Consider the following 22,728-nt stretch of genomic DNA (forward strand, 5'->3'; position numbering starts at 1 on the left):
GGTTAAGGATCCAGTGATGCCGTGAGCTGTGGTGTAGGTTGCCTCCTGCTGTGGAGGCAGCTTGGATCCTGCATTGCTGTGGCTGTGGTGTAGGCTGGCGGCTACAGCTCCGATTGGACCCCTAGCCTGGGAACCTCCATATGCCATAGGTGTGGTCCTAAAAAGCAAAAAACGAAACAAAACAAAACAAAACAAAAAACCCTTTATATCCAGTAATGATAAAACTGTATTAGAAAAAGTTTGTCTTCCTCTCTTAAAAAAACCAGCACCTGAATCATTTTAAGATTTTTGTTCCTGGAGTTCCCTTCGTGGCTCCGTGGTTAACGAATGTGACTAGGGACGGTGAAGTTGTGGGTTCGATTTCTGGCCTTACTCAGTGGGTTAAGGATCTGGCGTTGCCGTGAGCTGTGGTGTAGGTTGCAGACGAGGCTCAGATCCTGAGTTGCTGTGGCTCTGGCGTCGGCCGGTGGCTATAGCTCCGATTGGACCCCTAGCCTGGGAACCTCCATATGCCATGGGAGCGGCCCAAGAAATGGCAAAAAGACAAAAAAAAAAAAAAAGATTTTTGTTCATGGAGTTCCCGTTGTGGCTCAGTGGTTAATGAATCCGGCTAGGAACCATGAGGTTGCAGGTTCGATCCCTGGCCTTGCTCGGTGGGTTAAGAATCGAGCGTTGCCGTGAGATGTGGTGTAGTTCACAGAGGCGGCTCGGATCCTGTGCTACTGTGGCTGTGGCGTAGGCCGGTGGCTACAGCTCGGATTCGACCCCTAGCCTGGGAACCTCCGTGTGCTGTGGGAGCAGCCCAAGAAATGGCAAAAAAAGACAAAAAAAAAATTTTTTTTGTTCATGATAGGAATTCTGTCTTTTCATTTTGTTTCATTCATTATTAACAAGTGTTCATTATAAGGGATTTTGTTCATTATATGCACTAGTCATAGTTGTGATTATAAATAAAATTGTGTGATTGCTAAGTAAATGAAAGAGAAAATAATTTCCCTAATTTTTCTTTAATTTTATTTGTCTTTTTTTTTTTTTTTCCTAGGACTACACCCATGGCATATGGAGGTTCCCAGGCTAGGGGTCCAGTCAGAGCTGTAACTGCTGGCCTACACCACAGCCACAGCAACACGGGATCTGGGCTGCATCTGTGATGTACACCACAGCTTATGGCAACAGCAGATCCTTAACCCACTGAGTGAGGCCAGGGATGGAACCTGCGTCCTCATGGATACTAGTCGGGTTTGTTAACCACTGAGCCATGATGGGAACTCCTAATTTCCCTAATTTTTAGATTCATCTTTGGAATTAAAGACCCAAACTCTTTTCGTTCACTATGCCATTTTGGCCCCCCCCTTTTAAGGTGACTTAATTCTAGGTGACCCAGTTTTCTGACATCAGTCACTGAGCAGGGTGTGAGGTCATGAGGAGGGACAGTGGGAATGGCCAAAGACCACAATCCATCCAACAAGCAGTACTTGCACAAAAAGTGAGACTACTCTAAGGAAAGGCAATGGGGATGCAGAATTGGCAAAACTTTACAATGAAAGGGCCATAGAATATTCTGGAAGCATGATACACAAGCCAAAGAAGAAGATATAAAAAGAGAATGGAGGCGTTCCCATTGTGGCTCAGTGGAAACGAATCTGACTAGCACCCATGAAGATGCAGGTTCGATCCCTGGCCTCACTCAGTGGGTTAAGGATCTGGTGTTGTCGTGAGCTGTGGTGTAGGTCGCAGAGGCTGCGCAGATCTGGCGTTGCTGTGGCTGTGGCGTAGGCCGGCAGCTGTAGCTCTGATTCAACCCCTAGCCTGGGAACTTCCATAGGCCTCAGGTGCGAGCCTAAAAAACAAAAAGAAGAGAGGTAATATTTGAACAAAGGAGGAGGGAAGGGAGAAAGTCTGGTGATATCTGGAGGAAGAGCATTCTGGCTGAGGATTAGCCAGCGCAAAGGCCAGGATGAGTATTCAAGTTCCCTGGAAGCACAGTAGGTTAAGGATCTGGTGTTGTCACTGCAGTTGCTCGAGATCCTTGGCCCAGGGACTTCCACATGCCCGGAATGAAGCAAAACAAACAAACAAAACCAGGAAGGATGCCAAGGAGTCCTGGAGCGAGATGGGGGAGAAGGCTTCAGAGCAGAGGTGAGTAAGGTTGGAACAGGTCTGGGCCAAAGGGATAAATACAAATGGGGAGTTAATCCCATCTCTGCTAGGAGTCTCGTTCTCATCTCCATCTTGCCCCTGCCCAGGCCTCAATGGCTTAGTCTTCTAGGAGGGCAGAGGCATCCAGTGCTCCAGACAGCCTTCAGGCCCCAGGCACTCTTGGGCAGGCAATCACGTGTGTGTTGGTTTGTTGTTTGTAGGCTGAAGACCCAATCTCATGCCCTTTTCTCCTGTAATTCTGCCTTTTCCCAAAAGCTTCCTTTCCTTGCTAAGTTTAAAACCTCTTCCTTGGAATGTCTGTGACTTAAGCATCTATCTCACAAGTGGTTGGTCCTGTCAGCTTATTTACCCCACTTCTGAATGTCTTTTATTTCAAATTCACCCCGGAGGGGTGGGTAACATTAATCACAACTGCATCAGGCGCCTCTACAGAGACTCGAACGTTGCCTCTGCCCCGTCTGGCTAATGCATATCAAATATGATTCACCCCTGGTCTTCAGATCGGCAACCAACAGCTGTTTTCTCAATAAAAAAGTATTACAGGGAGAGAACTCTTTCTTTTTACACCACTTTAAGAGACGAGAGACGGTGGCACTTGAGACCAAGATGAGCCATGACAAACCAAGTCTAGGTTTCTGCAGGGGCCCCCGGCCTGAAGGGAAAGCCTCCTCGATGTACGGGATGCCACCATCTTGTGGGGGCAAAACCACCGCCACTACCACAGATTTGCTTCTGTGCACTATTCACATTGTCCCATTTCTTGCATTCTTAGCCCCTCTTGCTTCACCTTGGTCTCCCCTTCTTCACCTACAAAAAGACCATAGAGCATTGCTCACCAGGCAGGATGGGGGCAGGAGGAAGAGGCCCTACTATCTCTATAATCTGCACAATCCCTACAATCATTAAGCAATAACCTTGGGTGTCAACCAACTTTACTATCCCCTCACCAACCAGGACAGATCCAGAGGGGTCATAGTCACTTGGAGAAGTGAACTGTTCTCATGTTTAAGGAATGTCTTTGCCATGGGCAAGGCACAGAGCTGGGAGCAACACAAAGAGGATCTGGACACGTCTCCTGGGCACAGATAAAGCCACTCTCGAGAAAGATGGAGGCCAAAGTTCCGGAAAAGTAGAAATTGTACAATGGCAACACAAGAGATGTCCCTAACTGTCCACAATCCAAACCCGAGGGATCTTGGGCAGCTCTGTTCAAAGGAGTTTAAGCTCCATCCCAGAGACCTAAAGGCAGTATGGTGGTGTTGGTGGCATGGGATGAATCTGGGTGTGAGTTCTGCTTCCACAATTTCCTAGCTGTGACATCAGTGTCACACTGGTGATATTTCAACATCTGCTGAAATTTAGTTTCCTTGCAAGAAAAATGAGCCAGACACCCGCTTCACGAGGATGTTGGGAAGCAGAAGTGAAATAAGTGAGCTGCTTTAGCACACACCTGGATCTGCCTCCAATAAGTGGCATCCAGCAGGACCCATCCTTGTTTCAATATCGTCAAAGAAGCTTCTCATTCTCAGTCCCACTCAGTCCGAAAGTTCTCCTGCCTATCCTGAAGCCCTCCTGATGCCACTCTGCTCAGTGTTCAGGGCAAAAATCACTGTTCGGCTCCCGCCTTCTGCCTCCCCGTACATCCCCAGGCTGCCAGGAGCACCCTCTCCTGGTTGTCAGGGCTCCATCTTTCCGTAAGACATCCCGGCGGGGTCTGGACCCCTTCCCTCTGCATCAGCAGCACTGCTCCGCGGTGGTGCCCCTGCCGGGTCCCGCGTCCGGCCTCCCACCCGGCTCCTCACCTGATGTAGGGGAGGAAGGGGTTGACATGCCCCGAGAGCACGGCGACCACGTAGGAGATGATGAAGGCGGCGGACGACCAGGTCACCAGGAGGAAGGGGACGAAGGCCATTCCCCTGAGGAAGCACAGCATCGCGCCGCCGGGAGGGCGCTGCGCTCTGCGCGGCCGGGGCGCCGGGCTCTCCGCGCCGCCGGGGGGGGGGGCCGTGCACGTGCCGGCCGGCCAGGCGGCGGCCACGGCGCGGACAGTCAAGGGGCGGCCGGCGGGGAAGCTCCGCGACGGCGGGGCAGGCCCGGCCCCGGAGGGAGGGGAAGCGCGGAGAGCAGAGCAGGCGGCGGGCGGCTAGGCGGAGGCTCGGGGGTGGGTGGGGCGCGGGCGGTCCGGGCTTGTTGCGAAACCAGTGAAGTCACAAAGCGGCGGCCCGGCCGACTTACAGGCGCGCGGCGACCTCCTCGCGGACGCGACGCCGGGGCTAAGGAGCTGGGCTCCTTTCGCTTTTGCTTCGGCCTCCGGGCGGGGGGCGCGGTGGGGATGCCCGCACTGACAGCCCTATCCCGCCCGGCCGCCCAGGCTCTTGCGCAACTCCGGAGAAGCGAAGCAACTCCTCTCAGCCCCTCCTTCCCTCGGGGTTTCCGGGGTACCCGGCCTCGAACCCCGACGGCTTCCTCTCCGTGGTCCCGCCGCCTGGGTGTCGCGGGGAAGAGCGTGACCACTGCGAGGTGACATCCACCCCATCCCGCCGCGCTGCGGCTGCAGCTGCTGCTCCGGCTGCAGGGGTCCGGGCGGAAGTGTTCGGCGACGTTGGCCGGGCCACGGGGCACGGAGGTGGCACCCACCTGGAGGGGTCCACCTGAAAACCAAGAGTGTAGAGGCGGATGGCTGCGGGGGCGGGGTTGGGGCGGGGGCGGGACTGAGCTCTGGATGAGCCTGGACGGCCCCAGTGCTGCCGGCAGTTCTGCTTTTCCCCAGAGCAGACTTTTCTTTCCTAGAAATTAGGTTTCTCTTTCTCTCATGGATCAGGGTGAACTCAGGCTGGGAGCCGTGACCTAAGATACATTTCAAACCCTGCAAAAGGGATTCGTGTTCTGGAGGTGCTTGCAAGCATGGTGATTTTGAGGTATAGTTTAGAGATCCTGAGCCGAAGATATGTAATCCAGGGTTCGTTTCAGTTACATAAACATTTCTTGGAGTTCCCGTTGTGGCTCAGCGCTAAGAACCAAAGTATCCATGAAGATGTGGTTTCCATTCCTGGCCTCTCTCCGTGGGTTAAGGATCCCACATTGCCCTGAGCTGAGGTGTAGGTCTGAGATGAAGCTCCGATCTGGTGTTGCTGTGGCTGTGGTGTGGACAGATGGTTGTGGTGTAGGCAGGCAGCTGCAGCTCAGATTGAATCCCTAGCCTGGGAACTTTCATATGCGCCCCCGCCCCGGGAGGGGGGCTAAAAAGCAAAAAATTTTTAAAAAGAAAATCGCATGGACATTTCTTGGGTGTCACACACTGCTAAGGGACAGGATACAAAGATTAAATTGTTTCAGGAGGTCTAAGAGGCTGATATATCAAAATGAATTATACTGTATGGAATATTAGATAAATGAGAAGTTTTTTGGGTTTTATTTTTGTTTGTTTTTTTGTCTTTTTAGGACTGCACTCGTGGCACATGGAGGTGCCCAGGCTAGGGGGTCCAATCGGAGCTGTAGCCACCGGCCTACGCCACAGCCACAGCAACGGCTGGAACGGAGCTGCCTCTGAGACCTACACCACAGCTCACAGCAACGCGGGATCCTTAACCCACTGAGCAAGGCCAGGAATCAAACCTGCAACCTCATGGTTCACTGGTCAGATTCGTTTCCACTGCGCCACGATGGGAACTCCGACTTCCTTCCTCTCTCTCTTCTCTCTTCTCTCTCTCTCTCTCTCTCTCTCTCTCTCCCCGCCCCCCGCCCCTCCCCCTCCCCCCCCAAATAGAGATATGGAGAGGAGTTCCTGTCTTGGCTTAGTGGAAACCAATCTGACAAGTATCCATGAGGACGCAGGTTTGATCCCTGGCTTCACTCAGTGGGTTAAGGATGCGGCATTACCATGAGCTGTGGTGTAGTTAACAGATGCGGCTCAGATCTTGCATTGCTGTGGCTGTGGTATAGGCCAGTGGCTACAGCTCCAATTGGACCCCTAGCCTTGGAACCTCCATATACCGTGGGTGTGGCACTAAAAAGACAAAAAAAAAAAGTTTAAAAAAATAGAAATAGGCATACAGCTGAGATGCATGGGCCAGTGCTTGGATGAAGAATCAGGTAACTTTTGGAGTTAGCGTCGTGGTGCAGCGAAAACGAATCTGACTAAGAACCATGAAGTTTTGGGTTTGATCCCCAGCCTTGCTCAGTGGGTTAAGGATCTGACGTTGCTGTGAGCTGTGGTGTAGGTCGCAGATGAAGCTTAGGTCCCATGTTGCTGTGGCTGTGGTATAGGCCGGCGGCTACAGCTCAATTGGACCCCTAGCCTAGGTATCTCCATGTGCTGCCAGTACGGCCTTCAAAAGACAAAAAGCCAAAAAAAAAAAAAAAATCTGGGAACTTCTCCCGACAGATGACATTTTTTAAAGTGATTAATTTTAAGCAAAGAAGGGTAGGTAAGATGAACTCTCCAGTCCAAGGAACTAGCAGGAGGAGTTCCCGTCCTGGCGCAGTGGTTAACGAATCTGACTAGGAGCCATGAGATTGCAGGTTCGATCCTTGGTCTCGCTCAGTGGGTTAAGGATCCGGCGTTGCTGTGAGCTATGGGTCACAGAATGTGGCTCAGATCCCGCATTGCTGTGGCTCTGGCATAGGCCGGGGCCTGCAGCTCCAATTAGACCCCTAGCCCGGGAACCTCCATATGCTGATGGGAAGCAGCTCTAGAAAAAGGCCAAAAAAAAAAAAGGGGAAATAGCAGGAGGAAATGCAAAGACAGTGAGTTGCCTGTTCTTCTGGAACTAGAAAAATTAGAAAAATACTCGTGTAAAGCTGGGAATGGGGGAGTGGGCACATCACCTAAGCCCTGCTGAGAACGTTGTTTGGTCTGATAGTAAGGCGAGTAGGAAGATGGACAGACTTGTATTTCAGGAGGTCACTGTGGGTGTGGGAGAGTGACCACCATATCCAATAAAGCAGAAACTTTTAATTAAGCTTTTTTAAAAAAATCACAAAAGCTTGCCAGGCGTAGTGATCCACTGTACCTCTCTACCTAGCTTTCTGTGTTTTGAAAACAAGCTCTTTCTCCCTGTCTGCCTTCCCTTTCCCCATCACCTCCCGTTTCCCCTTTCCTACTCTACAACTGATCTGATTTAAAAAACCCTCCCTGAGGCAGAGGAATTATGACATCAATGGAATTCACCTGATTATTTTATCTCTGGTGCTTATGTAATTCCCTTAAGCAATCTAATTGGCTAATCACGTTTACAAGGGTTGTCTGACTATAAAGGCAGTTAAGAATGGTATGTTTACGGCAGTTCCCGTTGCCGCTCAGCGGCTAACGAACCTGACTGGTATTCATGAGGACATAGGTTCGAACCCTGGCACTGCTCAGTGGGTGCCACCATGGCCTGTGGTGTAGGATGCCATGAGTTGTGGTGTAGGCTCGGATGCCAAGTTGCTGCACCTGTGGAGTGTAGCTCTGATTCAGCCCCTGGCCCTCCATATGCCAGCGTGCAACCCTAAAAAGATAAAAAAACAAAAAAACAAATCCGGCTAGGAACGATGAGCTTTCAGGTTTAGCTCCCTGGCCTTGCAATGAGCTGTGGCGTAGGTTGCAGACTCGGCTTGGCAAAGTCTCCAATTAGACCCCCTGGGAACCTCTAAATTGTGTTTAAAATGGGATTCATGGATATATTGAAAATAGGTACAAAGGAGCCTGTTGTGGCTCAGAGGTAACAAACCTGACTAGTATTCATGAGGACGCTGGTTCAATCCCTGGGCTTGATGAGTGGGTTAAGGATCTAGCGTTGATGAGAGCTGTGATGTAGGCTGGCAGCTATAGCTCTGATTCGACCTCTAGTCTGGGAACTTCCATATGCTGTATAAATAAGGTACAAAAGTGTAACTATGTAATACACATACTCATGGTGTCAAGCAGCCCTGAGGGGCACAGCTCTGCTTTCGCTTCAAAAAAAAAAAAAGCTTTTGATTCTGTTGATATTGTGACACATAAAGTTGTAAAGTTTGTATAGTAAGAAATGCAAAAGTCATTAAAAAAAATCCTACTGGTGCAGGAAAACCAGAATATGTCACCCCTAAATATGCCTCTTTGACATGTTGTTTGAGCTGAAAGCAATTAAGAAGCAGCAAAAGCAGGAAAAGCACTCTCTACCCTCTTCCTTTCTATCTAAAGGCAGAACATAAATTTCCTTTACTGGAGAGGGTTCTAGGCTTTTGGCCCAGAGAGGACACCAGAGGAATTCACAAACAAACCTGGGAACCTCCCCCATCCCCTGCTGCCCCATGTATTACATTCCCATAGTTTCCTGCCCTTGGACTAAAAACATTTCCCTTTGCCTGTCATTTCTCTACACATGTGTGGTTTCTTTAAGATGCACATACACCCAGGTTCTAGCCACCCCACTGAGTTATCTCTGAGCTTCTCCCACATATATTTGAGATACATATTGATAAACTTCTGTTTATTTTTCTCTTAATCTACTTTTTTGTTAACAGAGATCCAAGCTGAGGACCTAGAAGAGTAAGTAAAAGAAAAAAAAAATAACACTGTAAATCAACTATAATTTTAAAAATTAAAAAAAAAAAAGAGTTCCTGTGGTGGCTCAGTGGAAACAAATCTGACTAGTATCCATGAGGATCCCTGGCTTCACTCAGTGGGTTAAGGATGCGGCATTACCATGAGCTGTGGTGTAGGTCACAGACGAAGCTTGGATCTAGCATTGCTGTGGCTGTGGCACAGGCCAGGGGCCTCAGCTCCAGTTGGACTCCTAGCCCGGAAACCTCCATATGCTGTGGGTGTGGTCCTAAAAAGAAAAAAATGTAAAAAAGAGAGAAAAAAAAATTATTTCCCTGCACTGGGTACCTTTAAGATACATATGAAATGTTGTGCTTCTCCACTTGAATTGATTCCTGACTTTCTGTCAAAGGAAGTCACTCTGTGTCAAGGAAGGGTCTCATGGGACTATCCTTTTGAGAATGAAATCATTCTTCCTTGATGACCATCGTTTCCTGAAAGGCAGGGTTCCTTTTTTATTTTTTGTCTTTTTAGGGCCACACCCATGGCACATGGAGGGTCCCAGGCTAGGGGTCGAATTGGAGCTACAGCTGCCGGCCTACGCCACAGTCACAGCAACACCAGATCCAAGCCTAGTCTGCGACCTACACCACAGCCCATGGCAACGCCGGATCGTTAACCCACTGAGCAAGGCCAGGAATCAAACTTCATGGTTGCTAGTTGGGTTCATTACCACTGAGCCACGACCAACAGGAACTCCCGAGGCAGTGTTCTTCTGATGTAATTAATCCTCACACCAAAGCTCAGTTATCATCCTTTTTCTAATGGATGAGGAAACAGAAGCGCAAGGTCGTACCTGATTCAAAAGCCTGTAACCCTGTTTTTGGCTTTGGTTTTGGCTTTGGTTTTTGGCTGAGTCTGTGGCATGTGGAAGTTCCTGGGCCAGGGATCCAACATGCACCACAGCAGTGACAATGCCTTAACCACTAGGCCACCAGGGAACTCCACCCTAACTGTTGTGAGGAACTATTCCTCAAACTCCAGAATTACGGAAGAAAACTCCCTAAAATATATGTAGTTATTTTGCTTCCAATCTGTGTGCTGAATTTTCATCATACATCACCCCCATGTCTGTATTCTTTTTTGTTTTGTTTTGTTTTTGTATTTGGCCACACTGGAGGAATATGGAAGTTCCTGGCCCAGGCATATTGACCTCAAGCCCCAGCTTCAACCGATGCCACAGCTGTGGCTATGCTGGACCCTTAACCCAAGGTGCCTTGGTTGGAACTCCCATGTCTGTATTCTTAATGTTATCTGCCACAGTTTCTTTTTTTTCTTTTTTTCTTTTTTGGGCTGAACCCTCGGCATATGGAGGTTCCCAGGCTAGGGGTTGAATCAGAGTTACAGCTGCCGGCCTATGCCACAGCCACAGCAACATCAGATCCAAGCCACATCTGCGACCTACACCACAGCTCACGGCAACGCCGGATCCTTAACCCACTGAGTGAGGCTAGGGATCGAACCCGAAACCTCATGGTTACTAGTCGGATTCATTTCCAGTGCGCCACAGTGGGAACTCCTGTTTTCTACCACAGTTGCTATGCAACACTGCTCCTGGTTTTTAACTTATATTTCATTTTAAAGCTATTGATCCATTATTTCATTGTTGTGATAGAGGGCAATAGTTACCTAGTGCAACATCCATTTTCCCTTCCTCCTTAGTAATTGAACCCCAATTTAGAGTTGACACATTCTGTCCTATACAAAAGGATCAGATTTCTCAGCTTCCCTTGTCACATAGAGTGGCCATGTGTCACTTCTGACCTACGGCATATAATAAGAATCCTTATGTACGTAAGAAGATTGCTTAAGGGAAGATGACTTTCGACATGATGGGATGGCTGGCCTCCAGCAGCCGTCTTGGAATATGTAGTCACCGACTTTGAGAAGAGAGGCCATAAACCAGAATAGTGGAACAAAAAGGTGGGTGCCTCGTCCCTGTTGATGTCATGGCGTTGCTGGCCCAGGCCCTGTATTGCTTAGCTCTGTGCTTCCTTTATGTCAAAAAAGAAACTTCCCTATTACTTAAGCACTCTTATTTGGGGAGTTTTTTCTTAAATGTAGCCACAACTATTATAGTTGATCCTTGAGCAATGTAGAGGGTCGGGGATGCCACACGCCCCCCAACCGCCAGTAGAAAATCTACACATAATTTTATTTTTTAATTTAGGGCTGCCCTTGCAGCATATGGAAGTTCCTAGCCTAGGGAGAGAATCGAAGCTGTAGCTGCTGGCCTACACCACAGCCACAGCAATGCCAGATTCTTTCACCCACTAAGTAAGGCCAAGGATCGAACCCATGTCCTCTTGGATTCTAGTCAGGTTCATTACTGCTGAGCATGACGGGAAGTCTGTGTATCCCTTTTGTGTATCTGGATTTGCACAGCATAGGCTGTACTTGCTTAAGAGCCTTGCTTATTTCTTCTAGCAGGTCATGATAATTTCACAAACTCAAACTGCAGTCTTTTTGTTCCCATCTTTTTTTTTTTTTTTTTCCTTTTTTGGCCTTGCCTGCGGCAAGTGGCGGTTCTCTGGCCAGGGCTGGAACCCGTGCCACAGCAGCAACCAGAGCTGCTGAAGTGACAACAGCAGACCCCTTAGCCCACTGAGCCCCAGGAGAACTCCTTTTTGTTCTCAAAGTGTGTTTTTACATGCCTAGAGTTCCCACTTTAATGCACCATGTTGTTGTCTCAGACTGATTATTAGACACTGTACTTGAAACTTTATTTTTAGAGAGTTTCCATTGTGGTGCAGTGGCAAGGCCAACTTTTATCCATGAGGACGTGTGTTCAATCCCTGGCCTCGCTCAATGGGTTAAAAAAAAACAAGAAGAAAAAAATTTTTAAGTTATTATTATTTTTTCTTTTTTTAGGGCTGCCTGCAGCATGTGGAGGTTCCCAGGCTAGGGCTCAAATCGGAGCTGTAGCTGTGGGCCTACATCATAGCCACAGCAACGCCACATCCAAGCTGTGTCATCGACCTACACCACAGCTCATGGCAATGCTGGATCCTTAACTCACCGAATGAGGCCAGAAATCGAACCTGCATCGTCATGGATACTAGTCGGATTCCTTTCCGCTGAGCCACAGCAGGAACTCCCTGTTGAGTTTTTCTTGAGGTTTTCTTTGCCTCCCAGATAACTTGAGGCCGGGCCAGTGGTGTGTATGTGTGCTGGTTATTGCTTATTCACCCTTACTTCACTTCCATGACCCTGACCTCCAAGGCCCAAATCCCCTGCCCCTGCTTAGCCAGTAGCTGCAGGCCACCTGTCCATGGTCCTCCCTCACTAGCAGATACCCCTGACCAAAAACAGCCCCAGAGCTAGGCTCACTCCTCTGGATTTCTATTCTTTTTGGAGATCTTGGCCCAATAACTCCCCATTCTTGGAGTACATTTTTAATATGTTTTTGGAGTTCCCCAGTGGCCCAGAGGTTAAGGATCTAGTGTCATCACTGCTGTGGGATGGGTTTGATCCCTGGCCCTGGAACTTACCCCATGTCTTAGGCAAGGCTAAAAAGAAAAAAAAAAAAAAAGATTTTTTTTTTTTGTATTTCCCCAGATTTTTCAGTTGTTTTATTTTAATTCCCATGTCCGACATTATTAGAAGCAAAATTGGGTTATTGCATCAGGTCCATTTCTTTTATGCACACTTTTTTTTTGGCCAGGCCCACAGTATGCAGAGGGTTTTGTTTTGTTTTTTGTTTTTTGGGTTTTTTTGGCCTTTTAGAGCTGCACCTGAGGCATGTGGAGGTTTCCAGGCTAGGGGTCAAACTGGAGCTACAACTGCTGCCTACGTCACAGCCACAGCAACGCCAGATCCGAGCCGCGTCTATGACCTATACCACAGTTCACAGCAAAGCCAGGAATAAGGCCTCACTGAGCAAGGCCAGGGACTGAACCTGTGTCCTCATGGATGTAAGTCAGACTCATTACCGCTGAGCCACAACAGGAACTCCCAGTATGCAGAAGTTGCGCCAGGGATTGAATCTGCCCCACAGCTGTAACCAGAGCCACAGCAGTGGTAAGGCTGAATCCTCAACCTACTAAGCTAAACCACGAGAAGTCTAGGGTCCATTCCTTTTTATTTATTTATTTATTTTTTTTGGCTTTTTTGTCTTTTCTAGGGCTGAATCCGTGACATATGGAGGTTCCCAGGCTAGGGGTCTAATTGGAGCTGTAGCCGCAGGCCTACACCACAGCCACAGCAACGCCAGATTCGAGCCGCATCTGCGACCTACACCACAGCTCAGGGCAACTCTGGATCCCCAACCCACTGAGCAAGGCCAGGGATTGAACCGGCAACCTCATGGTTCCTAGTCAGATTTGTTAACCACTGAGCCACGACGGGAACTCCAAGGGTCCATTCCTTTTATTAGGATAACTTGTCTCAGGAGTTCCCGTTGTGGCTCAGCAGTAACAAACTTAAAGATCCGTGAGGACGTGGGGTCTATCCCCGGCCCCCCGCTCAGTGGGTTAAGGATCCGGTGTTGCTGTGAGCTGTGTAGGCTGGCAGCGGCAGCTGCAATTCGACCCCTAGCCCTGGCACTTTCACAGGCTGCAGATACGGCCCTAGAAAAAATTAATTAATTCATTAATTAATTAAAATTCACAGTTCAAGAGTTCCTGCTGTCAATTCTAGCCCAGCGCAGTGGGTTAAAGGATCCATTGTTGCTGAAGCTCAGTGTAGGCCACAACTGAGGCTTGGATCTGATATCTAACCCAAGAACTCCATAGGCCGTGGGGTGGCCAAAAGAGAAAAAAAAATTCACATGTAAGCAGCTTAATCATTTGTCATTTGAATCGCCAGATAAGAGAATACAAAATTTAGCACTGGTAATTCCATTTCCCTCACCATTCTTTACTTATTCTCTATATTTTTATTCAGAGGCAGGAAAACATCTCCATTATTTCTGTCTTGTAAAAGCTGCAGCATTCCCTCTCAGTGAATGTAGACTGAACTTGTAACTTCTAAAGACCAGGGAAAGGGAAATAGGTATACTTACAGAGAGAAATCTGGCAGACACCACCATAACCAGATGACCGAAGTTGACATTCCAGTAACGTACCGATATTCTATATATTAAGATAATATTTCAATATGATGCGATGAGAAAGTATTTCACCTCTGTGGTATTTTCCCCAAAGCCCATACTCCCATGTGAGGAAACATGACAAACCCCAAATTGAAGGCTATTCTATTTTTTGTTCTTTCTTTTTTTTTTTCAAGGGCTTCACCTGTGGCATATGGACGTTGCCAGGCCAGGGGTCAAAGAATCAGAGCTGCAGCTGCCAGCCTACGCCACAGCCACAGCAGCTCAGGATCTGAGCTGCATCTGCATCCTATGCCACAGCTTGTGGCAAAGCCGGATCCTAAATCACTGAGTGAGGCCAAAGATTGAGCCCCTGTCCTCTCGTACACTATGTTGGGTTCTTAACCTGCCGAGCCACAGTGGGAACTCTGACGGCCATTCTATAAAATACCTGATTAGTACTTTCAAAATTGTCAAGGTTATGAAAAATAAGGAAAGAATGAGAAACTGTTACAGACTAGAGGGGACAAAGGAAATATGATATCTAAATGTAATATGGCATAGCATATTGAATTCTGGAACAGAAGAAGTAAAAACTTGTAAAATCTCAATAAAGCTTATAGCTCAGTTAATGGTAGTGCCAATATTAATTTTTTGGTTTTGACAAACGTACCATGGTTACATAAGATGTTAATATTGGGGGAAACTGAGTCAAAGATGTATGGGAATGCTCTAGGCTATCTTAGCAACTCTGCTATAAATCTAAAATTAATCCAGGAGTTCCCCTGTGGCTCAGCAGGTTAGGGATCTGGCATTGTCACTGTAGTGAGTGGCTCGGGTGGCTGCTTTGGGCAATAGTTTGATCCCTGGCCTAGGAATTTCTACATATCATAGGCACGGCCAAAAAAATAATATACAATTAGTCCAAAATATTTTTTTTTGTCTTTTTGCCTTTCTGGAGCTGCTCCCGCAGCATATAGAGGTTCCCAGGCTAGGGGTCCAATCGGAGCTGTAGCCGCCGGCCGACGCCAGAGCCACAGCAACGCAGGACCCAAGCCATGTCTGCGACCTACACCACAGCTCACGGTAACACAGGATCCTTAACCCACTGAGCGAGGCCAGGGATCGAACCCGCAACCTCATGGTTCCTAGTTGGATTCGTTAACCACTGAGCCGCGATGGGAACTCCAGTCCAAAATATTTTTTATTTATTTTTTTTAATTTTATTGGCATGTAGTTGACTTACTGTGTTGTATTGGTTTCAGGAGTACAGCAAAGTGAATTAGTCATACATATACATATGTGTTCTTTTTTCCCAATATAGGTTATTACAGACTATGAAGTAGATTTTCCTGCGCCAAAAATATTTTTTAAAATTTCAGTAATGTATTTACCAAAACTCAGTAAGATCTCAGAAAGCCTCATACTTCATTTGTCACCTTTTGACAGCTGTATTACTTTTCTCAACTGTGCCGTAAAAGTATGAAGTATACATTATGCCTAGATGTTCACCTAACACAAAAGACTCTTGCTGCTTTTCCCTTGTCTAGGTTTTGCTGGGAAGCTGTTTCCCAGGCAGGGACTTCATTTCCTCCTGGCAGGATCAGGACAGTTCTTGCCAATGGGAGCTGTGAGTCACTTCCCAGCGTGGGTAGTGAAAAAGTGGGGTATGCCTTCTTCTTTGGATGTCAATGCCAATAATGACCTTGAAGACCACGTGTCATGGTAAAGGCTGGCAACCTGGGCTCCTGAACAGCTTTGCGAAGCAAGCCCTCCACCTAACCCCAAACCCCAGCCATTAGAACACTGGTTTGGGTTTTTACATAAATAAGACAATAAAGCCTTTGAGATTTCTGGGTTTCTCTGCAACTGAGGCTCACGTTTACCTAACTTGACTCTCTCACCTTGTCTAAATGCATCTGAACTGGGTTGACTTTTCATGGTAATTTCTAGATTCCCAGAGGTCAGGCAGAGGTTAACAAACATGGCTGTGAACAACAAAGGCAGGAGAGAGAAAATGAATTAAAGATGATTGCAACTCAGCACGTTTTAAATCAAATCAAAATAGTATATTTCTCAGTGAACGGCAGGGCCGTAGGGATCATTCCAGCCAAGAGGATGGCACCGTCCTTCTCCTTCCAAGTGTCCTCTGAAACGAGTCAAGTTTATGTGAGTGACTGTGATAACCACTGCCCTGGAAAAAAAGGGCTCACGTAATGATGGGTGCCACCTCTTTAAAAAGCGCCATGTGTACGTTATACTCACCCCTTTATATTTCAGAACGAATTTAAAATATGTTCTCAAAGGAGTTCCCATTGTGGCACACTGGTTAAGGAATCCGACTAGGAACCATGAGGTTGTGGGTTCGATCCCTGGCCTTGCTCAGTGGGTTAAGGATCCGGTGCTGCCGTGAGCTGTGGTGTAGGTCGCAGACGCGGCTCGGATCCCGGGTTGCTGTGGCTCAGGCGTAGGCTGATGGCTACACCTCTGATTTGACCCCTAGCCTGAGAACCTCCATATGTCACGGGAGTGGCCCTAGAAAAGGCAAAAAGACACACGCACACACACACAAAAAAACAAATAAAATATGTTCATAAAGAGTTCCCTTGTGGCTCAGTGGATTAAAGATCTGGCATTTTTAGTGCAGTGGCTTGGGCTGCTGCTATGGTATGAGTTCGATCCCTGCCCCCTCCCCAGGAAATTCTGCATGCTATAGGCATGGCCAAAAAATAAAAATAAAATAAAATAAAATAAATATGCTCTTAGGGGTAGGGCTGAGATAGAATCTCTTCTCTATATCCCTACTTCTGGCAAAAGGACATTGTCGTAATGGAGATGTCAGACTTGAGGTGGTGTTCACCATGTGAATGGCCCGTGGTGTGTGTGTGTGTGTGTGTGTGTGTGCGCGCGTGCGCTGTGAATGGATTCTGGGCCCTGTTCCCAGGTATGGAGAGAAGTCACTTCTGTATATAAAGGCAGGAAACCGTCACACAGTGAGCCAAATTTTTTTCTGGTGCCCAAGCTATACTCAGTTGTACAAAATTAACCTTTAAACATAAATTGTTTGTTTTCTTTTTGATTGTTCACCTGGGTAACTTTTTTTTCTTTGGTCTTTTTGCCTTTTCTAGGGCCGCTCCCGCAGCATATGGAGGTTCCCAGACTAGGGGGCTAATCAGAGCTGTTGCTGTCAGCCTACACCACAGCCACAGCAACGCCAGATCTGAGCGGCGTCTGTGACCTACACCACAGCTCACGGCAGCACCGGATCCTTAACCCACTGAGCAAGGCCAGGGATCGAACCTGCAACCTCATAGTTCCTAGTCAGATTTGTTATCCACTGCGCCACGATGGGAACTCCAACCTGCTAACTTTCTTCAGGGTATCCTCCTACAATGCCTAGGAAAGGTATTCCTTCTGCTTTGTTCACTTTCGAATTTGTTCTATTCCCAGGCTTAGAGCAGTCCTTTACAGAGGCGCTTAGTAAGTCCTTGCTGGATGTATTCACCTCAGCAGTGACCTTCTTCAGGACGTCTTCCCTCTGCCACTCCTCTGCATCCCGAAGCGTCCTGGGCTCCTTCGACTATCTACTTCACAAGGTAACTTGGCCTACCCACTAGACTTGAAACTCTTCATGAACAGGAACTGAACCTCCTATATTTGTATCTCCAGTGGGCTGTTTTGTGCTGTCTCAGCCTCTCAATAGCCAGTGTGGTTGGACCAGTCTTTGTGGTTATTGTGACTGCAAGACTCCCTTCGGCAATAACCATCAGGAAATCTTGAAAAGATAAGGAGCTGTTACTTCACAAGACCTGGAAATCACATAGCACCGCTGGGGCCACACAGTGAGGTCGAAGGGGAAGAGGGAGGGAGAGAGAACGAGCATGGCCTGGGTTCTCCTTTTATCGGATGAAATAAGAGACTGTGCTTTATTTTGGAATATTTTAGATTTATAGAAAAGTTGCAAAGATAGCACAGAGCAGGACTATAAATCAAAGAAAGAGGAAAAAAAATAAGCCAAAAGGTCACTTATTGAAATCAATCAAGATTTGACTTCAACTGTGGCTCAGTGGTTTAAGAACTGACTAGTATTCATAAAGATGCAGGTTTGATCCTGGCCTTGCTCAGTGGGTTAAGGATCCAGCCTTGCTGCAAGCTGCTGTGTAGGTTTGCAGGCATTGCTCAGATCTCTCGAGTTAAGGGGCTGTGAAGGAAAAAAGAAAAGATCTCTCAAACAAAGGACCCTGCCAGTCTGTGGCTGGCAATGTGTTTATTTGAGATGGCCATTCTAGGATGCCTAGGCGATCAAAGCTTGTCAGCCACTTGCATTACAAAAACAGATAAATATTCAGTCAGCGCCAACACTACACGCTAGCACAAAATAAATGGTTAATAAATGTTTCTTGAACAAATATGTACAGATGAATACTTGATACTAGTGTAATACTACTAGCCAGAGAATCTGGTCTTCATACATTTGTTCCTACCATCGACATATTAGCATCCCCTAAGAGGCACTGTTAAATCCATATCACTAAGTAGAGAAATCAGAAAGGCTCAGCAAAGGCTTAGAAATTCTGGTTACTCAAAGGGAAAGAAACCAGAGCCCACTGTGGGAATGATACCTGTTCATTACAACTTATAACAGGTTTGGGCAATGGTATCAGAAACATCTTCAGTTTCATAACATTTTCTGGCACATGTTTTTAGGCTCCCAGAGATATCTTCTTTATCTCTTAAGAACATAGTTGAGAAATTTGGGGATTTCCACTATGATAATGAGAGTGAAAATGTCTTGAAAACTTAAGAGGTCACTTTTTTTTCCTTCCCCTTATGAATGGTTTCCAAATTAGCTTGCAAATATAGGAACTCATATGATCTGACTTTCTCAGTTTAGCTAATCTTAAATCTCTAGTTACTTCAAGAGTTCTACGCAGGATTTTCTAAGGAGGTGCAGTTCATGGTTTAGTTATCATTATCTATGAAGAATTGAGGTTTGATGCTCATATTTACCATGATCTCATGAATATATTCCTGTACACATTAAAAATATTATAGGAAAAGGGGGAAAGGTTTTGGCAGCTGCTTTGCTTTTGATAGTCTGACCTGATTGGATAAGATTGAAGATATGGAGTTCCCATCGTGGCGCAGTGGAAATGAATCCGACTAGGAATCATGAGGTTTCGGGTTCGATCCCTGGCCTCGATCAGTGGGTTAAGGATCTGGTGTTGCCGTGAGCTGTGGTGAAGGTCAAAGACTTGGCTCGGATCTGGCATTGCTGTGACTGTGTCTGTGTCGTAGGCCGGCAGCTACAGTTCTGATTAGACTCCTAGCCTGGGAAACTCCAAATGCTGCGGGTGTGGTCCTAAAAAGACAAAAAGACAAAAAAAAAAAAAAAAGGATAAGGACAGACTGTTTGTTGCCTCCCACTCATCTAGGAAAAAAAAAATGAACTTTTTTTCTTTTTTCCTTTTTAGGCCCCACCTGTGGCATGGTTAAGCTCCCAGGCCAGGGAGCTATACCACAGCTCATGACAATGCTGGATCCCGGGCTCACTGATTGAGACCAGGGATACAACCCGGATTCTCATGGATACTAGTCAGATTCATTCTGCTGTGCCACTACAGGAACTCCCAAAAGGAATATTTTCGTCTTTTTTTTTTTTTTGTCTTTTTAGGGCCACACCTGAAGCATAATGGAAGTTCCTGGGATAGGGGCTGAATTGGACCTGTAGCTGCCAGACTACAGCACAGCCACAGCAATGCTGGATCCTTAACCCACTGAGTGAGGCCAGGGATCGAACCCGGTTCCTCATGGATACTAGTCGGGTATATTAACTGCTGAGCCACGACGGGAACTCCAAAAGGAATTTTTTTTTTTTTGTCTTTTTAGGGCCGCACCTGAACCATATGGACGTTCCCAGGCTAGGGGTTTAATTGGAGCTGTAGCCACCCGCCTACGCCAGAGCCGCAGCAACTCTAGATCCGAGCCGCATCTATCTGCGACCCACACCACAGCTCACAGCAACACCGGATCCTTAACCCACTGAGCAAGGTCAGGGATTGAATCCGAAACCTCATGGTTCCTAGTCAGATTTATTAACCACTGCGCCACGATGGAAACTCCAGAAAAAGGAATATTTTTGAAGGAGGCATTCCTTTCATAGTTCTTTTACTATCTACGAAATTAAGTTAATGTTTTATTGAAGAACCAGCCACTCACAATTGGTGGTTAATTCATTCAAGAGGCATTGACTGAGGATGTTCAAATTGTCAGACCATGAGCTGGGGGATGAAGGATACAGAAACAGAACACTCAGTGCCTGAAATGAATGTCTAAGTGCTCAGGTGAACTTGGCTGCTTTGGGGCCTGAAAAGCAGTCCAAGGTGACCGGAACACACGCAGATAAGGCTGGGAGATCCTGGTGATGACACTGTGAAGGAGATTGGGTATAACCTGGAAGCAAGCTTCAAGAAAAAAGGTGAAAGTTCGTGAGTAGGGTGGTGTCACGGTCGGGATTTCTTCTCTGCGGTGGAAACTCCCAACTCCCTCAGGCCTTGGGGGGATAGACTAGAGATAGCAGTGAAGATTAAGGACAGATGGGTCCTTTTAAAAAGTGCTAATGAGGAGTTCCTGCTGTGGCCCAGTGGAATCTGAGGTTTCTCTGGAGCCCTGGGACGCAGGTTCAGTCTCCAGCCCGGCACAGTGGGATAAAGATCCAATGTTGTGACAGCTGCAGCATAGGTCACAACTGCAGCCCTGATCTGATCCCTGGCCCAGGAACTTCATGTGGCATGGGGTGGCCAAAAGAGGGGGAAAAAAAAAAGAAATGCTAATGATCTAACCTAAGGCAATGGATTGTGGGTGGAGAAAGCGATTTGGTGGCTGATTGAATGAGTGGAATGAGAGAGAAGAATTGAGGATGAAAGAGAGTTGGTTTCCTGCTTGAGAGGGTCAGTGCCTATTGAGTCTGAATTGAGCCAGGGAATGGAATTGTGGAGGATTATGAGTTTGGTTTTAGATGGAACAGTTTAATGAATAGTTTCTCGAAAACCAAGATGAAGGCAACTGACGTGGTCGCATTGGGGAGCAGTGGTGGTACACTATTAAAATAGGAGAGATCCCCCAGGGAGTAAATGCTGCAGTGAAATCACGTACAAGAAGAAAAGGGATTGGATTGGTCAGGTAAACGGTCAGTGAACATCTCCGTAAGAAAAATATGGCCTAAGGCTTCAGGATCTGGTGTTGTCCCTGCTGTGGGTCAGGTTTGATCCCTGGCCTGCATGCCATAGGTGTGGCAAAAAAAAAAAAAAAAAAAAGTTAGATTGCATTGGACTGAGGCGTGAAGGCTGTAGGTTTATTATTATTATTATTATTATTATTATTATTATTATTATTATTATTTGTCTTTTAAGGCTGCACCTACAGCATACAGAGGTCCCCAGGCTAGGGGTCAAATCGCAGCTGTAACCGCTTGCCTACACCACAGCAGTGTCAGATCCGAACCGCATCTGCAACCACAGCTCATGCCAATGCTAGATCCTTAACCCGCTGATCAAGGCCAGGGACTGAACATGCGTCCTCATGGATACTAGTCAGATTTGTTTCTGCTGAGCCTTCTGGAACTCCCAGAAGGCCGTAGGTGTAGACTTTCAATTCCAAGATGAGAGATAGAGAAGCACAAATACAAAATGGGAAGATGCTTGAGGAGTTAGGATGGAATGCTATCGGAGGAAAAATTTGACGATTGATTAGCAGAGAAAGTGAGTGATGAAACAAGGTCATGGAGGAAGGAGAGGGAATGAATAGGAGCAAATGTGTGTCTTATTTCCTGGAATGTTGTTTTTTTTTTTGGCCATGCCCGAGGCATGTGGAAGTGCCCAGCCCAGCCCAGGAATTGAACGCTGGATCCTTAACCTCTTGTGCCACAGGAGAACTCCTCCAGGAATTTTTCGAGTTTCTCAATCTTAGTCATGTAGTTTCTGTGCCTGTGTTTAGACTGGGCCTGTCATTCAGGGGTTCTTAGTGTTGCCCAACAAAAGTTTGCATGTGCAACATATGATGAGGGGAAAAAAAAACCAAACGTTGGAGTTTGGAGCTGAGAAACTTTTATTGCAAGGCCAACAAGAACAGGTTGCTCATGCTCAAAAAACCCCAACTCCTGGACAGTTTTGGGGAAGAAGTTTTGTTTTGTTTTTTGCTTTTTTTTTTTTTGCTTTTTAGGGCTGCGCTGTGGCATATGGAGGTTCCCAGGCTAAGGGTTGAATCGGCTCTGCAGCTGCCGGCGTACACCACAGCCACAGCAACATCAGATCCGAGCTGTGTCTGTGACCTACTCCACAGCTCACGGCAACACCTTAACCCACTGAGTGAAGCCAGGGATCGAACCTGCAACCTCATGGTTCCTAGTCAGATTTGTCTCTGCTGCGCCACAGTGGGAACTCCTAGACTGTATTGTTACTTTCTTATAATAGGGACACAATTATTATGTTGTAGATAATATTGCTATACTACTACTAATTATTATTATCTTTGTGATTATCATTACTGAAAGAAGATAAGTTAGGAGGGTCCTCAGAGAAAGAGATCCAGGGGAGTTCCTGTTGTGACTCAGCAGCGCTCCCTCCCCCACAGCCACAGTGACCTCCTGGCATACAAGTCTGTCCATGTTCCCATCACTTTGCCTATCACTTGGGCTCTCACTCAATGCCTGCTGTGCTGAGGCACAAAGCACCTGAATCTCAGTAAAGCCAGACACAGGGTGAATGATTCTAATTTAAAAGCTGTGGGTTCAAGTCGCAATCTGGGTTCTGGCTAGGTTCATGTCAGTTTCAATTCCAGGCTTAGTTCTGATGATACTTCTTTGGGAATGAAGAATGCTTCATCAGCAACTTGCATTTGCTGGGGGTTTCAGTTCTGAGGAAGAACTCAAAGATTTTGTTACGTGCATTCTTTGAGGAGGAACCAGGACTGCACT

General features: G+C 47.0%; 1 protein-coding gene and 1 long non-coding RNA gene across 2 annotated transcripts in view; one reads left to right on the forward strand and one right to left on the reverse strand.

The window, feature by feature from the left end:
* Positions 1-4,820, reverse strand: part of DRAM1 (DNA damage regulated autophagy modulator 1) — a 36,033-nt gene extending 31,213 nt beyond the window's left edge. The window contains exon 1 of the mRNA XM_047788173.1: positions 3,963-4,820. Within this exon, the coding sequence (XP_047644129.1) occupies positions 3,963-4,093 (131 nt within the window). The 5' untranslated portion in view covers positions 4,094-4,820. The remainder of the gene's footprint in view (positions 1-3,962) is intronic.
* Positions 1-22,728, forward strand: part of LOC125131481 (uncharacterized) — a 38,442-nt gene that overhangs the window by 6,815 nt on the left and 8,899 nt on the right. Inside the window, exons 2-3 of the long non-coding RNA XR_007135931.1 lie at positions 2,017-2,139; positions 17,205-17,350. This is a non-coding gene — a long non-coding RNA (uncharacterized LOC125131481). The remainder of the gene's footprint in view (positions 1-2,016; positions 2,140-17,204; positions 17,351-22,728) is intronic.

The sequence above is a fragment of the Phacochoerus africanus genome, chromosome 7 (assembly GCF_016906955.1).
Source record: "Phacochoerus africanus isolate WHEZ1 chromosome 7, ROS_Pafr_v1, whole genome shotgun sequence".
Taxonomy (NCBI): Eukaryota; Metazoa; Chordata; class Mammalia; order Artiodactyla; family Suidae; genus Phacochoerus; species Phacochoerus africanus.